A 22,150-nucleotide genomic window follows, 5' to 3' on the forward strand; every position below is an offset into this window, starting at 1 on the left:
ATGAATTTGCAGTAGTCTGATAGTGCTTGTGGTGATACTGTACAGGTGTGTCTGTGCTACTGCTGAGTAGTGCTGTGGTTGTTTTGACTGTGAAAAGTGAAAATTCTCATATCTAAAAGCACTGATGAGCATGTATATGTTTAACAAAAAAAAGTGGACCCAAAATAGGGAATGTCCTTTTTACTCTCTCACCCCAAAACTTGATTTATTTATCAGATCTTCTAAGTTGAGGCCATTCACCTTCCTCAATGTTCTTTGCTATGAGTTCTTTCGTGACCTGTTCTCTAGCTGTATTACTGTTAGACAAGATAGCATCAGTCATTTAACAGACTTGTTTAATAATCTTTGGGGAAGAAATACACTGTTTGGGTCCTGATTGCAAAACTTGTAGAATGCTTACACTAAATTGCCCGAAAAACAAAAATAAATTTGGAGATGAAATCTCTCCTGAAATATTTTTAGCTGATCAAAATGAATAGTTAAAAATGAGTCATAATTGTAGGGAGGAGTCAGGAAAGAGACTTTTTCACATTCAACACTCTGTAGTTATTCTGCTTTCTTTGAGGACATCCATTTTTAGCTTTCTGGCAGCAGTGTTTTTACTCTGACATGATTGAAAAAGAAATCTTAACACCAGTCCAAAAAGCAAAGCATCCGCAGTTCCACTGTCTGTAGTCTTTATAGGGGAGTGGAAGATCCTTGGGCAGTGGATCTGTGCACATATGTCCTGTGATTGAATGTTTTTTGTTTTTTTTTTTAAAGTAAGGTGTTTTCTGTGCGATGCTTTATTTCATAATTTCATTTCTAAATGTGTTTATGCCACAAATGTGTATGTTAGTATCTAGTGGATATTCAAGTGGATAGAATGATAGGATTCACCAAATCATGACAAGACAAATCATATCTGGGAATAGATTATGTAAAGTGAAGTCTCACAGCTGTTATTTATTTTAACATTTGAGACCAGAGAAGTTGGACAGAATTTACAGTTTACAGGATTTACAGTTACAGAACTACTAAGAAATTTATAAATATGTTCTGAATGACAGGAGAGTGTCTAGTTGTGTAATCAGAGATGTAAGAGAAGGAAGGATGTATTTTGAAAGACATGCTGCTGCAGAAAGCTGATTTGGGGGGAGAGGGGGGGGGGAGATTCTGAAAATAAATGCATTTCTTTTGGGGATGGTAATTCTTGTCTGGATTTCCTTGCCTACTATTCTGCTTTCTTATTATTATTTTTATTTTATTTTATTTTATTTATTTAATGATTTCTCTCTGCAGATTAACAGCAAGAAGAAAGAATCAGCATGGGAGATGACAAAAAGTTTGTATGATGCATGGTCAGGATGGCTCGTAGTCACACTTACTGGCTTGGCATCAGGTAATTTAAAAAAAAAAAAAAAGTATTTCTTTATTTTACTCTTCCTTTGTGTGTTATCTACCAACTTTGTCAAAAGCTGGTTGAGGCTTGCACTTTAATTTCATGAGGGAAAAAATACAGTGGCTATCTTGATTTTTAGGTAAAAGCATTTTACAGGAAGGATTTACTAATGAAGTAGGAAACAAAAGCTTTTTCCACTGAATTTATTTTAGGGATGAGTTCTACAGCTAATATTGTTTGATAGCTTGTGGCCTCACTGTGTTGCTGTGCTGCTTTCCATCGTCATGGTTTGGAGTGACCAAAATGTGCAGTAGTAAGAGGCTGCAAACTTTTTGCCCAATTTTTCCAAATAGGTGTTTTTAAACAGAATTGTTAGATTAAATCCTAGGAAGATTTGATCATAGTTGCATAACATGGATACACTTATTAAGAAGGCATGGTAAGTGTATAATTACTTCTTAACATATATACATAATCCCTTTCACAAATCACATATAGGTTAATGTATATGCAAAGTGTGTATATACCTCTGAATATACAAACTGTGAGTGTATAATTATTGGAAATTGCTTATGTTAACTTGGGTGAGAAAGTGCTGTGGTTTTGTGTGGCTTAGGTCTTGTCTTTTTTTTTCTCTTACTTCTGCTCCAAATATGCAGTGCATATTAAAACCAGCAAATTCTGTTCATGGAGATTCCTCAGTTTCTTTCAGTCTCAGTTGTTTTCTCTTGTATGTGTCCAGTGAGTCTTAAGTAGTGTAAGTAGTATAGCCTTGATTTCAGTCATGGAGAAGTCTTACGTTTGTGTGTTTCAGATGATTTAATTTAAATTCTACTCTACCGAAACACTGTGTTAGAATTTGTTTGGCCCAGAATCTCAAACTGAGGGTCTCTGGAAACTAGGAAATATAGATCAGTAAATGAGGGGAAAATGTTTCTGGAACTCAGACTGGTAATGGAACAGCTGCCCAGAGAGGTTGTGGGTGCCCCATCCCTAGAGGTATTCAAGGCCAGATTGGATGGGGCCCTGGGCAGCCTGGTCTGCTATTAAATCTGGAGGTTGGTGGCCCTGCACACAGCAGGAGGGTTGGAAATTCATGATCCTTGAGGTCCCTTCCAACCTTGGCCATTCTGTGATTTACAAAAAGAGTTGACTTTAGATGTGTTTTTACAATATACTGTTGCCACATAAAAGTGTTTTGTTTTTTTATTTTCTTTAAATAAGGTTATTTAAATACTTTTAAAAAGAACCCTTAGAAGCAAATTTCTACTGAATGCCTTTCTGAGGGCTTTTCAGTAGGTTTTCAGCATATAGTTGCCACACAGAATCCCTCCTAAGCTTTGAGTTGGAGAGCTACTTTTTTCTATACTGCTTGTTACCTGCAGTAGGAATTTTACATGTTCACCCTGAGACATTTATATGGTATTTACTTACGATGTTCTAACAGTATTGTTGGCATGGTAAGAATTATTTGTTCAAAATATCTTGTTCTGTACAAACTGTGCTCTAATAGCTAAGGAGCCTGATCAGGTTGTTTGTTGAAGGTGCATTATTGTTTTTGTCAGAAAACTATGAGTCCTCTTTTGACTCTTAACTCATTTGTTTTAGTGGAGAAGTATATACTGGAGAAGTATAGCTTGGGTAAAAGAAGAGATAAAAGGAAAAGGGAGGAGAAGAGACATTATTTTTTCTGGACCTCCCCCCATCTAGGCATGCTAGAAGGAGTCCAGCAGAGGGCCATAGAGGTGGGAAGGAACTGGAACACCTCTCCTGTGAAGAAAGACTGAGAGAGCTGGCCTGTTCAGCCTGGAGAAGAGATTCATGGGGAATCTCATCAACGTCTGTAAATACTTGAAGGGAGGGTGCAAAAAAGGTGGACCCTGACCCTTTTCAGTTGTGCTCAATGACAGGATGAGTGATGGTAGGCACAAACTGGAACCATGAGGAAGCAGTTTTTACTGTACAGGCCGTGGAGCAGTGATAATAGGTCGCCCTGTAGAGGCTGTGGAATTTTCTCCTTGGAGATCTCCAAAAGTTGCCTGGATGTGGACCTGGCCAGCCTGCTCTGGGTAGCCCTGCTGGAGCAGATGGGGTTTGAGAAGATAGACCCAGGGCCTTGCCCACTGCAGCCATCCTGTGGCTGTGCAATTCTGTGATTATCCTGAGAAATATGCAAGATATTAGATTCGTTAGGAAATATTAATCTCACTGTATTGCTAATATAATATGGTTCTGGAAATCAGCGATGTTTTAAACATTTCTTTCTTCAGATTTTTTGTAATTTCAGTTTACATGAATTAATGTCTAACTGTTTCTACAACAGGGGCGCTGGCAGGATTAATTGACATTGCTGCTGACTGGATGACTGACTTAAAGGAAGGCATTTGCCTTAGTGCTTTGTGGTTTAACCATGAACAGTGTTGCTGGGGTTCAAATGAGACCACGTTTGAAGAGAGAGATAAATGTCCACAGTGGAAAACTTGGGCAGAACTAATAATTGGGCAAGCAGAAGTAAGTATATACTTGTACTGTGGAATCATTACTCAACAGCTCTACTGACTACAGAAAAGAATAGATAGGGTAATAAATTTAGGGATTGGGTTCTGCTCAGCTTTCAGCATTTTAATTAATTAATTAGTTATACTCTAATAAGTGTGTCTTGGAGGACTTGGAGTGTTGCAGATGTAAGGAAGTTATAAGGAGAGTATAGACCTGTTAATAACATGAGAATTTTTATTCACAGTCATACAAAGCAAAAAAAAAAAAATCAGCTTCTCTTCCTTAGATAACAATAAATGTTGCTTTTGTTTTTCTCTCTAAACCAATTCTTAATATAGAAGACTTTCTTGGTATTAAGTAGATCTTACCATCTAATAGCTATTAAAATGTTTATTTCTGTTCATAATATGAAGTGTTAGAACACTTTTTAACTCATATAATCTAGTCTTTGCTGTGCTTTCTGGTACATTCTGGTAACTTGGTAATAATTACTGTCCCTTGAAATGTGAACATGCACGTACATTACAAGAAGAGTACTTCTCTGCTGTTTTAAGCAGTGACTTTGTTCCTACACCACATTTGTATTCTTACATTTTGGGGTTTTTCTTTTTGTCTTTAGGGTCCGGGTTCGTACATAATGAACTACATAATGTACATTTTCTGGGCTTTGAGCTTTGCCTTCTTAGCAGTTTGTCTGGTGAAGGTGTTTGCTCCATATGCCTGTGGCTCGGGGATACCTGAGGTGAGCTCTAATTAATAGTTACATTATAGATGTTTATAGATACAAATGTGGAAATTCCTGCTGCCCTGCAGGACCAGAAGAAGAGGCAAGAGGGTGGCCCCTGTGAAATACTTCCAGTATTAAAATTTAAATGAAGTAATTTTCCTAACTGTTGCTGAAAAAAGAGTCTGAAACTTCAGATATTGAGTTCATAGGTTTTCCTCCACAGCTCTAATCCATGCCCTGCAGTAATAAGAGAATAGTAGTTCATTAATAGAATATGGGTCCTAAGAGACAGCAGTTGATGTTCTATTGCACTCACTTTAGTCTTCTTAAATAGCACACACAGTCAGACCATCAGCTAACAAGGAAACTCATTTAATAACCCTGGAAACTCATTCTTTCTACATTTGCTCTCTGCAGCTATATGCAATGTGGTGAGAGGTGGGGGGGACAGAAGAAAATTTTGGACTGTTACACTATTCCCATCAGTCTGTAAATATTTCTTCATGTATTTGTACTGTGGAAATGGAGGGACAAATCTTGCCTTTATATTAAGCCTGGAGTACTTCGTGCCATTATTCTATGTAAGATTTCATCCTAAATTGATCTCCAAATTTAGCTAACCTTCAGTTTCAAGAAACAGCTGGCCATTGTTTTGTGTAGATCCTGTTTATACACTACTGTTTTTGGTTTTGGTAACTATGTTATTTTCTATATAGAATCACAGAATGGTTTGGGTTGGAAGGGACCTTTAAGGTCATCTAGTTCCACTCCACCTGCTATAGGCAGGGACACCTCCCACTAGATCAGGCTGCTCAAAGCCCCATCTAGCCTGGCCTTGAATGCTTCCAGGGAGGGGGCATCCACAACCCCTTTGGGCAACCTGTTCCAGTGTTTCCCCACCCTCACAGTAAAGAATTTCTTCCTAATATGTAGTCTCAATCTGCCCTCTTCCAGTTTAAAGCCATGTCCCCTCATCCTGTCGCTACCTGCCCTTATAAAAGTCACTCCCCAGCTTTCCTGTAGGCCCCCTTCAGGTACCAGGAAGCTGCTATAAGATCTCCTCGAAGCTTTTACTTCTCCAGCCTGTCCCCATAGCAGAGGTGCTCCAGCCCTCTGATTATCTTCGTGGCCCTCCTCTGGACCTGCTCCAAGAGCTCCATGTCCTTCTTGTGTTGGGGGCTCCACAACTGGACACAGTACTCCAGGTAGGGTCTCATGAGAGCAGAGTAGACAGACAGAACCACCTCCCTGGGCCTGCTGGTCACACTTCTCTTGATGCGACCCAGGATGTGGTTGGCCTTCTAGGCTGCAAGTGCACATTGCTGGCTCATGTTGAATTTCTGATCAATCATCCCAGATCCTTCTCCTCAGGGCTACTCTCAAGCCATTCTTCGCCCAACCTATATCTGTGCTTGGGATTGCCCTGACCCAGGTGCAGGACTTCATACGTGGCCTTGTTGAACTTCTTGAGGTTGGCATGGGCCCACCTCTTAAGCCTGTCCAGGTCATGTATGGGTGTATTTTGCAGACTAATGACATAATGCTTCTAGGCAAAGTAGTGTCCTTGGAAATTGAGGTATACTTTTTAGTGAAAAAGACTGATTTTTCCATTTTGAAGTCAATGTTAATTTTTTGTTTAGCAAGAAAAAAGCAGGAAATAGGGGAAAAAAATGGAAAGGGGATAAATTGGTACAAGGGTTTTAAGTCAACAATAGAAGATCTTGAGGTATAATGTTAGCAGATGCGTTTTTCCATCAGGAGTTTTCTGGCTTTTACTTAGAATTTACATAATAAACTAATGAATGCAGTTTTAGAAGCTGCTGCAGATACATTTTTTACTAAATATGATGATGTTGATGTATGCTATCACCTTATGTTTTACAGTTATTTGTGAATGGAAATCCTCTGGCAACCAGTTTGGCTATCTGAGAATACATATTTTAACATGTGACAGTTATTCATTTGAAAGGGCTGTTTTTGGAGTTACTTGTCTAAAATTACTAATAAGTAATTATTTACCAAAGCAAGTAGAATATAGTACCAATTTTGTTTTCTTCCAGATAAAAACTATTTTGAGTGGCTTCATCATCAGAGGTTACCTGGGAAAGTGGACTTTGATGATAAAAACCATCACTTTAGTCTTGGCTGTAGCATCAGGTTTGAGTTTAGGAAAAGAAGGTCCCTTGGTACATGTTGCCTGCTGCTGTGGGAATATTTTTTCCTACCTCTTTCCAAAGTACAGCACAAATGAAGCTAAAAAAAGAGAGGTAAGTTCTTGTAAAGACATTTTTAGAATGTACTGATTATCCATGTGCTTAGTAAAAAAAGCCGAAACACTGATTTGTTAAAAGATTATATTTGTTCTCTTAGCTTGTGTTTAGATTTGGATTTTTTATAGGTTTTTTGTTTGTTTGTTTTAAAAACAACATATTACCCTTAGTGTTCTACAAGGTAAGTAGTTTCCACGTTGGAGCATTTCTGCCTTTCTCCCACCTCATAAGAAACCATTTGATTTTTCCTTACGTTTTCTCTTCTTGACTCATTTTGGCAGTAGTCTCCAATTGTGAGGGCAGCAGAGCATCTTTGACCTCATGAACAAAGTTCTCCTGGGAGAGTTGATAACTGTACTGAGATTCTGTTCTTCATTTTAAAACACACCACAGAGTGCAGAAAACCTTCACCATGGTTCTTTTCCAGGTATTGTCAGCTGCATCAGCAGCAGGAGTGTCTGTGGCCTTCGGTGCCCCAATTGGTGGAGTACTGTTCAGTCTGGAGGAGGTATGTCAGGAGACAGCACTAAAGGAAGGATACTTAAAAATCTCTTTTAGCGTGAAAAATCTCAGACTCCTTTAAGTTGTGGAGTCCTACCTGAAAGAGAATTTAGTGTTGCATTTTGAAATTGAGTTCTGTTACTAGCAAACTTTAAAAGATTTTATTTATTTACTTACTTTAAATGAATGTAAATTTTGCTGGAGTTCAGCTGAGTCAGCTAATGATTACAGTTTACATAGAGAGATACACCAGTTTTTCACTCTAGAAATGCAGTCTAAAAAGAAAAATTATTGGGCTGCTTTTCTCGTTTCATAGGAGACTTTAGAAACCTTTTCGACAGTTCTCTGAAAGAAGTTTTTAAACATTATTTTCTTTAATGTTTTCAGATGCTAAACACAATTGAATACAATACTAATAACAATAGTTATTAGTAAGTCAAGAATAATTAAAACTGACCACAAGGGCCATCAAACTCTGAGAAATGGCGCTGAGAAATGTTTCTTACTATTTTTATTTTTTAAGTCTTTCCAGGATTTGTTGTCATTGACTTACAAATAATTCTCACGTATTTCTTTTTTCAGGTCAGTTACTATTTCCCACTGAAAACTTTATGGAGATCATTTTTTGCTGCTTTAGTAGCTGCATTTGTTTTAAGGTCCATCAATCCTTTTGGTAATAGCCGCCTAGTTCTTTTTTATGTGGAATATCACACTCCTTGGTACCTTTTTGAACTGCTACCTTTTATTCTTTTGGGAGTATTTGGTGGGCTCTGGGGAGCATTTTTCATCCGAGCAAACATTGCATGGTGTCGTCGACGCAAATCTACAAAATTTGGGAAGTACCCTGTCCTGGAGGTCATCATTGTTGCAGCAATAACAGCTGTCATTGCATTTCCTAATCCATATACGAGGTTAAACACTAGTGAGCTTATTAAAGAGCTCTTCACAGACTGTGGGCCACTAGAGTCCTCCTCCCTCTGTGACTACAGAAATGATATGAATGCAAGCAAGATAGTAGATGATATTCCTGACCGTCCAGCAGGCACTGGAGTCTATTCAGCTATCTGGCAATTGTGTTTAGCACTCATATTTAAAATAATCATGACAGTCTTCACATTTGGTATTAAGGTAAGTGTGAATGCAATGGCTACATCGTCTACTGTGATTATTTTTCTTTGCTACTGCCTTTTTATTTTTTCATCTCTCAAAGCTAGCAGCTTTGTTTATAGATTTCTTTCTCTGTATATGGTTTTAGATCTCTTAAGAAAAAACTTTACTGTTGATTACTGGTTGCTGCTAAGATAAATCTGTTAGGTATATTTTAAATGTTAGCTTTCCATAAGACAGAATTTCAGTTATCACTCTCGAATTCTGTTGTATAGATTTCACTTATATCTAGGACCCTGCCGTTCTAAGCATTAGGACACCTCTTACCATTTAACCATTGTAATACCTGTACTGTGTCTTACCATTCCTCTGTTCATGTGCATCTGGCTTTCTCACAAAGTTGTCAGCCCAGGAGCACACACGGTGTATTAGAATTCACAAACTTACACAAAGGTAGAGCTTCTTGATCTGTTTTTGGTTCCTTCTCTCATAACTTCAACAATTGCAATTTGTTGGAAATATTATTGGCAAAGCAACTCAGCTGCCTGTGAGATACGGTGATTCCAACTGCTTTTACTGCCATGAACAGAGATTGCCAGGGGATTGATAAGGCAACATATTTTTTTCCAGGCCTTAACACAGCTAAGCTGCAAAAGTAAATAGGTTGTATGTATGCAGGATTTTATTTTCAGTAAACGTGTTACTATTTATAAATGCCAAGGATGAACATTTTGGGATGAGATTGTAGTTTTGCCTCAAACCTGACTGGTATGCACCTGCATTGCAAGAGAAGTTTTTATATCCTGATTCCTTGTTTGTCTTAAAGATGATGCATTTGCCACAGTATAAATGATTTTCTCTAAAGTGTAATTTGAGTTGGGCACTTTATGCACTGGAAAAGAAAGTTGAGACAAGGTAAAACCTGATTTATCTTCATTGCTCTTTTTGTGGTGAGGTTCCTCTCTGCCTTGTGACATGTGAGTCAGAGGCTTATGCTAAAAAACTTACCTGTAAAATTGCAATCAGAGTTAGACCTTTAACTTATTATCCACATGTGATGAAGAGAAGGAGCTAGATGCATGAACAATTCATGTTAACAAAGGACCAGGAATTTGAATGTAGTCTCCATTTGGAGACTGAATTACTGTGGCATACTCAGTGTAGCAAACTAGTCAGCAGTTTCAAAGATACATTCTACTACTTCTGTGTCTATAATATAAATTTTTCAGGGTGTTACTGCAGTGTGCCCCAAGAATGATTTTCACTCAGAAAAAAAGAAAAAAAAAGAAAAAAAAGAAAAAAGTACATAACAATTAAAAAGGGTTTCAGACACACAATTAATTGTAGGAAATAGAATTAGTGATGTCAGTGCACAGTTTTACTTTTAGCAGAATATGGCATTGAACAGTTACTGCTGTCAACACTGAAATATTAGGTAATTCAGGATGGGAGTGAAGGATTATTAAACCTTTTCAATACAACGAATGCAGGTGGCTTTGAAATAAATTGTGGAATATTGATTTGTCCTTGGTTTACCCGTTAGAAATTCTTTGCAACAATAAATGTTGTCAATATAATAATAATGTAAATAGAATCTGAAATACAGTTCTGCATCAGCTACTGGATTCCATGGCAAAATCTACTTACAAGCTGTATAGTGCATACATTTCACAGCTCTACAGTGGAAAAAAAAATTAAATGGCTTTTCCTGTGACACCAATGCTATGATTTCTTTAAAATGAAATTATTTTGACAAAGGTGTGTTTAAACAAAAAGTAAAAATTGTAGTTGAGATTCATACCTTGGTCACAGTGAAATATATTTCTGATTGTAACAACTGCTATGAGGGGAAGCAACAGGCATTTCCAGTTTAATGAGATGTTTAGATGCAGCATGGATTTGGTTTGTTTGTTTTATTTCTGGTTTGTTTGGGGTTTTTTTGTTTGTTTTTTTTTTGGAAAGGAGGAGAAGAGGCACAACAGCAGTGTCTCTGAATCCTCACTCCTTTTGCAGCTACAGGGCTAAACAAGACTTGTCATACCAGAATGGTTTAGTTAAATCTTATTGCAATGCTATGTAGCCTATTTGAGTTAAGTTAATAACAGAAAAACAGATCAAATAACTAAAACTACAGTAGACACATGTTTGTTGTTGTTTTTTAATAGTAAAGCATTAATCTGCTTTTTTTGTCTTAGGAATTTGCATTAAGTTTTCCTAACCTTGCAGTGTTTTTAATGTGACAGTCTGAGTGTTTGCATTTCTTTTTAAAATACGCAACAAATATGTTCCCATCAGTGTGGTAGCAGTTATTCCATTTCTGTTGTAGGTTCCATCTGGGTTATTCATACCCAGTATGGCAATTGGAGCAATAGCAGGAAGGATTGTAGGAATTGCAGTGGAGCAGCTGGCTTACTATCATCACGACTGGTTCATTTTCAAGGAGTGGTGTGAAGTTGGAGCTGACTGTATTACTCCTGGTCTTTATGCCATGGTTGGTGCTGCTGCCTGCTTAGGTAACTAAAGTGTAACAAAGCAAATATCTGATTTTTATTTTGTTTTATGTGAGAAGTGGGGATATGTATAAATGTGCTGTATGGGAACACCTGCTATAATGTGGACTTCTCTTTCTTCAGAAGAAGACACTCACATGTCTTCATGTAAACATTAGATCCTTATGATATAAGGAATAATAGGAAATTGACTATGTGATTGAAAAGAAAGTAACTTAAATAGGAGTTTGCTTTTTCTTTTTGGCATAAATAGGAATAATTACGTATTATAGGTGTCATATACATTAAAAAGTATAAAACAAAGTTGAAAATGTTGAAGTTGCTACAAGGAGGTGACATGATCTGCTGCCACTTCTACATGAATAACAACAGATGTTCTTGAAGTTCATTACTCCAAACAGAAACTTTAGAAGCCCATAATGATCTGGGGAGTCCAGTTACAGGTCTGTTATGAGGCCTGATTTACAAACTGTTGAAAACCTGCTTCACTGGAAGAAGATTACACTGGGCACCTAAACTAGGAGAGATTTCATGAAGGTCTTGTCCTAGCTTAAGCGCTATCATATACAGTAGTGGAATGGGTCTGGTTCTTAGAGAGGTTGTTCTGTTGTTTTGGGGGAAATTTTTTTCTTTTTTTAAATGGTTCAACCAAAATCACTTTGAATGTATTGAAAGAAGAATACGATTTCTTTGAAAGAAGGCATGGTATCAGAACTGTTTGTAGTACATACATTTTGCGTGCTGGCCAAGGAGAAATGTAACTTCTTTCTTCTGTCATCGTTCAAGGAAGTTTTCACCAGCTTACAGTTCTCTTTAGTTTTTATAATTCAACAGCAGCATTATATTCATAATTCTTTGGACAGTATTGCTGTTGAATTGTTATCTGTTCCTTTCCTGCATTTGTGTCATTCTTTTTCCAAATTACTATCTTACTGGGTTTGGATTTGTTAATTTCTCAGTACTTTTAACTTAGGAATGGCTTGGAAAAGCATACAGTTGTGTTCTTAAGTTACATGAAAGAGAAGCACATATTTTTAAAATCCTTTTACTTTCTGACCTTCAGGAATTTTCCCTAAGGCTCTTCTACTTCTAAACTTTGTGTTCATTTTTCTTGTGTGCTTTTGTTATGAATGACGTTTGTCAGATGCCATAAATGGCAAAGTTACGTTTGCAGTTCTCAGCAGGAAGGCAGAAAATATAAGTTCAGTATTATTTGACATTACTGACTGCCATTTTTCTTGCAGGTGGTGTAACAAGGATGACTGTGTCCCTGGTAGTTATTGTCTTTGAGCTAACAGGAGGGCTGGAGTATATTGTGCCCTTAATGGCTGCAGTCATGACCAGTAAGTGGGTAGGAGATGCCTTTGGTAGGGAAGGCATCTATGAGGCACACATCCGACTGAATGGATATCCCTTCTTGGATGCAAAGGAGGAATTTACTCACACAACACTGGCTGCTGATGTTATGAGACCTCGAAGAAGCGACCCACCGTTAGCTGTTTTAACACAGGATAATATGACAGTTGAAGACATAGAAAACTTGATCAACGAAACCAGCTATAATGGTTTTCCTGTTATTATGTCAAAAGAATCGCAGAGACTAGTGGGCTTTGCTTTAAGAAGAGATTTAACTATTGCAATAGGTAATTATCTCCCAATATTTTATGATTATATATTCTAATAGAAATTATTAGAAAGTTTAAAAGAGAACTTACTCTCTGTGTTTCTACTTATTTCAGGTTTAAGGTCCAGATACCTTGCGTAGACTATTGCTTTACTGAAGGATATTGATTATCTCCAATAGCAGACCATAAAATAAAATGTTAATCTTTGTGCCTTTGTGTACAAGACTTATAGGTCAGACTGGCATCTAGTCCGGTCTTTTTGTTTGTTTTGTAGTGTTTGATGACAGTTCTTTTCCTCAAGGGCATTCAACCTTCCTCAAAATCCTCAACCGTCTTCAAAATTGAGTAATTCCCATTTGAAAGAGCAGGATTCAGTCAGAGTTACTGTCAAAGTCATTGTAAAATGTAAATGAGCATCAAGCTTCTCTTTGGGAGTATTTTATTTGCCTTTTTCTTTTGTTGCTTTTCTTTGTTCAACAACTAATACTGTACTGTGGAGAGATGAGTGAAATATTTTACATTTCTTACTGTAGTTTGTCTGTGTGCTGTGAATTTGGCACTGGGTACACATGCCCTGTTCGGGCCATGTCTCTGGATGGCTGTTAGAAATTGTCTGGTAACTGGAGCTGTGCTTTGTGCCTTGGCAAAAGGAATGTGGATTTTGAAATTACAGTCGCCAGCAAAAGGAAATAGAATTATTATTTAAGAAATACTTGTACATAAAATGAGTGATGGAAATTGTCTTAAAATACTCATATTTTTTCATAATTTGTAAGGTTGTATATTGACAGATATCTCTTTAGGAAAAAAAGCAATTGCTCAGAAAGTTGGAAAAAAAAGTTCTTAGGAACACAACACCAAGTACTGAAGTCAAACTTTTGTCTTACAATGTGTATACTGTGTTCCTACACCGTGCAGGAGGTATATAAATGTCCTAAACTTGAAAAGCGTTATGGAAATCGTATGATTTTAAGTTTATATTTACTTAAGACTAGAAGGAGGAATAGCAAAATACTGTTCTAATAAAACACTTCCACAGTTAAAACTTATTTCAGTTGCAGAGAGTGCATAGTGCATAGTGCTTTGTCTTGGAGTCATTCGGTGAGATAGCTTGGGGTGCAAGGGGAGTTACTCATGTAGCCAAAGTACTGAAGAGGATACAGATCAAGTTCACTAAAAGCTAAATACATTTGCACAAGTAAGACAGTAATCACAAGGAGATCAGAAATGAGGAGGTTGTAATCACTGATGGTTTGAAACCATTTATTTGTTGTTCTTGTAGAAGAGCTATCAGATCAGCTTTCTTTTTGACAACTGCTTCAGCTGCTGCATGCTTCCTGTATGTTAGCTTTTCAGTATTTCCACCTCTCCATAGTAAATAAATTTTATTTTTGCTGTTGGATTGAGAAAGGCAGTAGCTGAAAGATGGCTAAAGCTGTGTGATATATAGCTTTTGTGATTTCTGCACAAACACAACTCAGGAATAAAGCAGTGACTACAGAAACACAATGTCAGCATGTCAGCATCACAGCCCGGTGGTGTTGATTGAACTTTGCACTAAATGATCTTACTCCAAAAATGTAAATCTTCATGCTCTTTTTTTTTCTTTCCCCCTCTCTCCCCTTAAAGAAAGCGCAAGGAAGAAGCAGGAAGGGATTGTTGGCAGTTCCAGGGTCTGTTTTGCCCAGCATACCCCATCACTTCCAGCAGAAAGCCCTCGGCCTTTGAAACTTAGAAGCATACTTGACATGAGCCCTTTCACCGTGACAGACCACACACCTATGGAAATAGTGGTGGATATTTTCCGGAAGTTGGGTTTGAGGCAGTGCCTTGTGACACACAACGGGTGAGTTCATGTGGTAGCAATTCTGTTTTCTTTTGTTAGGTATAGTAATTTCCCTTCTGGGATCAAAGCTTTGATGGTGTTTGAACCCATACATTTGGTGCAGTGTGTCAGTGACAAGAAGTTGCACGTCTCTTGAATTCTTACTTCTCCTGTATTTCAAGTAAGCAGGCAGGTAGTTTCTGTGTGTTTTTGGTTTTTTTAAAAGGTTTTCTTTAAAAAGAAAAAATTTAAAAAGTGGAATACATCAGCTGTACAACATTACAAATACTGCGTTCATAAAATGCGGTGAAAAAAGATAATATCCATTCAGTGTCTCCTCTTCTGGAGTTTAGTAATGGCAATTGCCACCAAGCTGTTAGTTTTGAAATACTGAAAACTAACTAACTGCTACTAGTTCTGAAACTTCATCTGCAGCAATTGTACAATTCAAAATACTTGAAGAAGGTAACTTCTTCAGTTCAGAAGAAGATGTAGAATGTTTGTAAATATGACTATGGGGGTTGTTATGTGGTCACCACTTAATAAATCAGCCCCAGGCGAGGAAATGGAGAAATATTTGTTATAATTGTCTCGTATCTGAACTATTTCTTTTTTTTTACAAGATCTTTTGAGTATGGTTCTACTTCAGCATTCTGCTTTCCTGTATCTCTTGTGTTAAGCACTTGGCACATGATACTGCAGCTTCTACCACAGTGTCTTGGCTTTCTCTCTAGCATCTTTTTAAATCACATGAGAAGTGAAGCACTGCCTGCTAATCTACATTATTTAATACCAGTGTTCATGGCACAAAGCTAAGAAACCTGAAACATAGATGGTATTAATTTATTTTTGCTCTGGGCAAAAGGAGTGCTGCTCTAAGTGGCAAATATTGAAATAGTGCAAATTTCCAAATTTGTTTCTTAAGATGTCTTCTAAAACAAATGTATCTTAAATGTGCTCCTGTTTTTTGTTGTTGTTGTTGCTTTCTGATTTTTTTTTTAATTTGCTTTTTATTAAATTCATCTTTGTGTGGAATGGCAAGTAGGTGCTTTTAGAAGCATAAATAGCTCTTAAAAAAAGCTTTCTCTGCCAGGCCATCATGATCTGCCATCATGATTACAAGTCAGTGCAGACATACAATTATTGCTATTTATGCAGGGAAATTTGAATTGGTAGAATTTCAGTGATAAATATTTATTACTGTGGGTTTTTCTCTTAGTTTCTGTTGTGGTTGAGTGCTCAAACATTAGCACTGATGTGAAAAATGGCTCTAAAGAGAGATTGATCTTGTAAAGGTATGTCAAACTGTAGTGTAAGTTTTTAATTATATGATGATAAAGTAACCACAAATATGGGAGACTTTGCTTTGTTGTTTTCTGATACTCATGTTTGTTGTCCCATTTCAGTTTATAAACTTGTGATCTTCCATGAGAATGCTGTCCATTACAAGGTTGGATAGTTAATCCCTGAGGTCCAGTTGGCTATACGCCACCCAGAGAATTTGTCTGAATTTTGGCAAATTTCATGCACGTTGAATAGAGATATATAGACAGATATACACAAATCCAGTTACAGTTAGGAATCGTGCAGAAATTAGTGCTGATGATGGATACAGATATATATAAAGACTGAGCCTGATTCTTTCTAGCTTTTATCACAGCATCCATTCTAAGGTGCTGCTCTTTGGTTATATTATGATAAATGAGAAATTGGTTTGAATTTGTTCCCAGGGGCCGGGTAACCCTGCTGTGTAGTGAAGCTTCAGACCTCAATTTCTGTGACTTTACAGATACTGCTTTGGTCATTTACTGTAGCTTGTTATAATGCGAATAGTGATTTGTATTTGTGAGGAGAAATAACTAGTAAACAAAGGAGATCAAGTGGATTTTAGTTTCAGTGCCTCTAAAATCTCAAGAAATTAGAATTTGGGGAGAAGGGCTAAAGTATGCTTCCCCTGTGTGTATGTGATAGAGAAACATACTGCTGTGGGGTTGTTGGAGATCAAACATTTGGAGGGGAAAAAAAAAGTCTGGGAATGGGTGCTGAGTTTCAAACCATTTTCATTTAACTATCTCATTAGCTTTCTTGCAACCCATTTTCTTTTTTAGTTTTGCACTACTCTAAACCTTTTTCATTGTGACTAGAACTTTTTTGATTTGATTTCACACGCAGTTATTAGCATAACATGATCTGTTTCAGGATTGTCTTGGGGATCATCACAAAGAAGAACATATTAGAGCATCTCGAGCAACTAAAGCAGCACGTCGAACCCTTGGTGATTAGATATATCAGATCTCATAATTAGACACATTAGAAGTCAGGAAGCATGAAACTTGTGAACTGTTCAGTACTTTTATGACATCGGCTGAACAAAGAAATAATCCTGTATTAAAAATTCGTATTAAAGAAACTATAACAGAAAACAATATGTGCAAAATCCTTGTATAGAAATTAAGCAGTTACTATGGACGGTCTGTTAGTCACAACATTAAAGGAAGGTAAAAACAGAATTTGATATTTTGTTCTTTGGATCACACAGATCCACCTTTTGATTTCCCTCAATGGGAAAGCACACAGCTAGGAATACCTTTTCCCCCACAATGTAAATTTAATTTTTTTTCATATGCTGATTTTGACAGCTTTAAATAGCTGTTAAGTTGCTAATTAAGCAGTGTTTATTTTGAGGAGCAAAGTTCTTAATGTCTTGCAGCATCAGGTCTTCCCTGTAATCCCCGTTTATCAACTGGGAAATAAGGGCATTTTTAAAAACCGTGTGAAGTCCTTTAATTCTATACAAAGTCCTGGGATTCTGCTGCTGTTACCTACAGCAACTAGTGCACTCCAGTGGGACCCTAAGCTACTAAATGGCACACTAATGCATCTACTGTTGACTTCAGAATCTACATGCTGTTTTAAGTACGATGTTGTGATCTAACCTTAGTTGTAAGATAGACTTTGTCTTAATTTGGACATTGGTTGCTCTGCAATAGCTCCATCTTTGCTAAACCTAGCCACCAAGTTTAGCTGCTTATGTGCAAAACATGCTAATTATGTTCTCATTTTATGCTAATATTTCACAAGTATTTCATGCGTCCTTTAATAAATAAAAAAACCCAAACCAAAATGTACTAACCAAAATAACAAGGGCAGCAGCTCATTCATTCTGCTCTTTGCTTCTCCTGTGATATTATCCTTTTGGACAGTCTCACCCTTTTTGATGTTTCACAGAGTTTTGCTTTTAAAAGCAATTTAGTTGCTGTCATAAGAGCACAGTATCTAAAGTTGAAAATGAAAACTTTTATTATTCATAATTCATTTTCTGAAGCTGTGAACTCAAAAGCCTGGTCAACTATTCATGATTTTGGAAAAGTTTCATGGTCAATACAGTGTGCTCCTATGAATATATTCAGTTTGAGCCAGTGTGTCAGATGGGAAAGACCCTTGTGATTTTAAGAAAGAAGGGGAGGGGAGTCTGATTTGCTGCTAGGATTTGGGGGCCATCGAGCAGTGTGTCACTTCTGATGGCTTGGCTGGAACACACCTCCCTTCTGAAATGGGATCGGTATCGCTTCTTTTTCATACCTCCTTTTTCTTTGTCCTTCTTTATTTTATTTTTCTTTTACTTTTTTGTTGGCATAGCTAACCAAATTTCATTTTTGCGGAAACAAAACGTTAAATAAAAATTGTCACGGGCTCTACTTGCATTACTTCTATTTAATTAAAATGGACTACAGCTGTCAGAGACCATCCGGTATGGTGTCTCAGCACTGCTGTCTTTTAACAAACTGGTGGTTACTAAATATTTTGATTAATAAAATGCTTTTGTTTAAATAAGAAAATCAGGCTGTTTATTTTTGCTCTGTCCCTGTCAACAAAAAGGACTTGGCTACAGATGTGTTCTGTTTGACCGCTTTCCTCGCTCGGATTAATACTGATGTTTGTTTATCCTTTCCAGGCGCCTCCTTGGCATTATAACAAAAAAAGATATCCTCCGTCATATGGCCCAGACGGCAAACCAAGACCCCGCCTCAATAATGTTCAACTGAAACCCATAGCTGAGGAGAGAGAGGAAACTGAAGAGGAGGTTCATTTGTTGAATAGCACAACACTTTAGTCTGGGAGATACTTCTAAAAATCAGAAATGAGAGCTGGGTTTTTGTGTAACAGTGCTGCTGGAAATCAGGAGTTGGTCTGGGGGAATATGTGGAGAGGAGGAAGGAAGGCTGTTGGGAGCATGGGAGCTGCTGTCCTGCACTGGATGCGTCCTGAGATGTCCGGTCTGCCATGATAGTGCAGTGGGAGAGCCGTGCGAGGTGGCACAATTCTCCAGCCCCAGCCTGGTACTTCAGCATCAAAGAGATGTGTTACTAGTCCCTATTTCTGGAGGGATCCTTCTGAATTGAGCCATCTTATGGAGACTGAAAGGTCTTGCCCTTTTTATCATTGAGAACTGTTGTGTTAACTCATGAAATGTATAATTATTACATGTCACCTTTCTACATTCCAGAAGAGCTTTATTTCTCTCTCTCCTGAGCCGTTACAAAGCCTCTTTAAATTGGTGTGCCCTTTTGAAGTAGTTGTTTCTCATATTGAGATGTACTGTGAGTTACTGAGGTTGGATCGCAAGGAGGGAGGTTTTGCTTGTGCCATTAAATGTGTGAGGTTGAACATCATGAAGTGCTTGGGGCAGTACAGATCTACTGCGACAAAAGCAAACTGAGCAGGAAATACCTTGCAAGAGCCATGCGAAACATCTTTCAGCCCATCTGCCGTGATAAGAGAAAAAGTAAAAAATAGAAAGTAGAGTTGCAGAGAAAAATACTGGTTTTGCTGCAGAAAGTATCAATAATGTGACCTGATCTTATGCAATTTTTGTATTGTCGAAACACTAGGGTATATACCAATGTTGTGCAGTACCAGGAAAAGTACTGCTGTTCTACTAGTTAAGAGCTGGAACAATTCTGTATACGTGTGTCTGGAAAAATGCATGCTACAACACTGGAGATATTTCCCCTCTGTAAAGTTTGAGATCGCTCAGTTTTATTTTTTCTTCTGAACAAAAGACGTCCCACTGCTGACATGGTAGGAAGAAACGTAACTCATAACTTGCACTAATGTATATTATTTTTCTTGAGGTTTTACCATTATTTATATTTTTATGAATTAAAAAAATCTATTAAATACAAATCAGTTGATGTCTCACATAACTAATTACCTTTTTAATGTGATTTTATATAATAATTCGTAATCCTCTGCGAGTAATGGAGGATTAGCAAATGTTTACAACTAGATGAAGGGTTTAAACAAAATTGTTTCTTTACAATCCAACATGCATATAAGATGATTTTCAGATGTAACTTTCACTGCCGTTACCTTAAGACTTCCTCTTCCCTTTCCGAGCAGATAACTGGAACAGTAATACTAAAAACATTATTTAAAAAAAATCAGGGTTTTAAAACGAATAGGAAGCAACTATAATTATTAGATTGCTTTAGACTTTCTTTCTGAGTACACAGAGGTGTGAATGATACACAGCCACAGAAGATGAGCAGCAGGGCAGAATGAATCCAGTACTTGAAAGCTTGGCAGGACTTCAGAGCTGAGCAGCACCACGCGCGCCAGAAGGTGAGCTGACACATTCCTAACGTCTTTCTCCTTTCAGCCACCAGATTAATTTTTTTTCAGCTGTTCAAAGCACCACAAACACATGTGGAGACAAAGGTAGCGTGCTGTAAGTCTGCAGTAAAAAAGCTAAGAAACGCGGTTGACAAAATCTTGTTTTACAGTATGTGGTTAAATGAAATTTAGTTATTAACAATTTCGCCCATAAGACTGCAAAAGTTTAAATGATGAAACAGCTAAAATCTTGGGCATCTCTAAGGCTGTCATCACAGTTACCTCAAACATCTTTATTCAGCCAAGTGCTCAGCATGATCTTATCTTGAAGAACAGTAACGTGCTCCAAACAGTATTCTGGTAGGATTGGCAAGCTCCAAAACAATGCCAGTGCTTCAGGTGCTACGTTGAATTTGTGTTTTCAGAACATATAACTGCAGTCACCTCTTTCTCACCTCTTGCATCAACTAGAACCAGGGGAAAGCCTGACGTGTTGGTGGGCTGCAATCAGCCCCTGTGCAGAAAGCAGCTTTGGAACTGAAACAGAATCAAGCTGTGTTATGGTTGCTGCGTTGCAGCAACTAGCTGTACTCTTCCAAGTGAATCAGTGCTTGTTCTGTTATGTTGTGTGAGCTTGCAGCAACCTTATAAGGAGCAGGGTTTGGTCCATCCAAGGAGGACAGCTCAGGAAATTGTCTGAGGCTGATCTCTGCTGTTTATTATTATTATTTCTGTAGTGGAAGGATATAAATGCACTACAGCTTTAAAAAAAATAAAAATAAAAAAAAAATAAATTGCTTTAAATCAGTTTGAAGCCTCTGCCATTTCTGATGGTTTCCTCATCCTAATACACTGCAGTGTATTAATTTGCACCTGACCCCACCTACAGACTCTACTGTCTGAAATACAGTGCAGTCTGTGCCCCTGCTGTGTTTTATCATTTTAGTATGGATCCCAAGCGCTGCATATAAGTGGTGCATCTCTGGTTACTGTTCTTACCTGCTAAGCTTTCTCCACTGACATGTAAAATGTCTCGTAACCATGCATTAGAAATTCTGATACTGAAGTATGTGTGCCTGTGCTGTTCAACAAAATTTTTCTAATGTAAAGCTTCCAGCGCCTTACTCAAGTTACTGATTTGAAAAAAAAATGTGGTGGATGGGAGGGTGAAAGTGTCAGCATTATTTTTTTTTGTTTTGTTTCAAACCATTCAGTTACTGGTTGATGAAGAATGCATACTTTGTTAATCTGTGATGTTGCCTAGAGCTGTATTTAATATTGATTGATCTTAATGTTTTTATTTATAATAGTGTGGTAGAGCTGCGTATCATTACAGTAAAAATTCCCATTACTGTGATGACTTAATCAAACATTAAAAACTTCTGTATGACCATTTGTTGCTTCGACTCTGTCATCTTTTCTTAAACAGTATTTCTGTTGACTTTTGCATTTAATTTCCCTGAGATAAACAGCCACAGGTTTAAATACAACACTAAAATCCTACGTTTCTGAAACAGACGTTTTCAGATTTGTTTCTATCATGTAATTGCAGAGTAGTTGGCTTCCTGATTCAAAAATAGTTGATACTTATATTGTCCCAAAGGTAGAAACAGGTAGTTTCTTTACAGTGCGTTTTTAGTCCTTCTGCTTAAAAAGGACATGGTAAGGTTATTAAATGCCTGTTTGCAATATGTTTCACTTTGGTATTTTTTCTAGTTAGCTTTACAGTCATTAACCTCACATTGAGAAGAACAGATGAAAGCCATACTGAAGTCCCCATTTTTTTCAGAGATGTTCAGAACTGAATAATAATGTGAAAGGTGAATGCTTGTGTGACTTACAGAGCATTGATACGAAAGTGTCTTCTGTTTGGAGCCTGAAAAGGGGAGGCCCATGAAACAGCTCATGTCTGCTTGTTAATGTTTGAATAAATGAAACATCTGTATGCTGATCCAAAGATGGGGAAGTGTCAGAAAAGCAGATGCTACATGGCTGAGAACTGGAAATAGATCTATAATTTAAAATGGCCTATTGGTTTGGAATTTGTTAAACTAAACGGAATGATAAGGTTCAAGGAGTGCTCTGAAAG

The 22,150-nt window shown here is 37.4% G+C and overlaps 1 protein-coding gene across 7 annotated transcripts in view; it reads left to right on the forward strand.

Moving 5' to 3' along the window:
- CLCN3 (Cl-/H+ antiporter 3) overlaps window positions 1–21,456 on the forward strand; it is a 58,973-nt gene extending 37,517 nt beyond the window's left edge. For 5 of the 7 annotated variants that reach the window (XM_031588779.2, XM_090138678.1, XM_090138681.1 and 2 more), the window contains 11 exons: window positions 1,282–1,381; window positions 3,705–3,892; window positions 4,500–4,622; window positions 6,668–6,874; window positions 7,305–7,385; window positions 7,961–8,506; window positions 10,812–10,998; window positions 12,240–12,638; window positions 14,250–14,466; window positions 16,645–16,720; window positions 18,401–21,456. In XM_031588779.2, the coding sequence (XP_031444639.1) occupies window positions 1,282–1,381; window positions 3,705–3,892; window positions 4,500–4,622; window positions 6,668–6,874; window positions 7,305–7,385; window positions 7,961–8,506; window positions 10,812–10,998; window positions 12,240–12,638; window positions 14,250–14,466; window positions 16,645–16,720; window positions 18,401–18,559 (2,283 nt within the window). In that variant the 3' untranslated portion in view covers window positions 18,560–21,456. The remainder of the gene's footprint in view (window positions 1–1,281; window positions 1,382–3,704; window positions 3,893–4,499; window positions 4,623–6,667; window positions 6,875–7,304; window positions 7,386–7,960; window positions 8,507–10,811; window positions 10,999–12,239; window positions 12,639–14,249; window positions 14,467–16,644; window positions 16,721–18,400) is intronic. The other 2 variants (XM_031588781.2, XM_031588782.2) reach the window with 1 other exon arrangement.
- The last annotated feature ends 694 nt before the right edge of the window (window positions 21,457–22,150 follow it).

Source organism: Phasianus colchicus, chromosome 4, assembly GCF_987193195.1.
Source record: "Phasianus colchicus chromosome 4, bPhaCol1.hap1.1, whole genome shotgun sequence".
In the NCBI taxonomy this organism is placed as follows: domain Eukaryota; kingdom Metazoa; phylum Chordata; class Aves; order Galliformes; family Phasianidae; genus Phasianus; species Phasianus colchicus.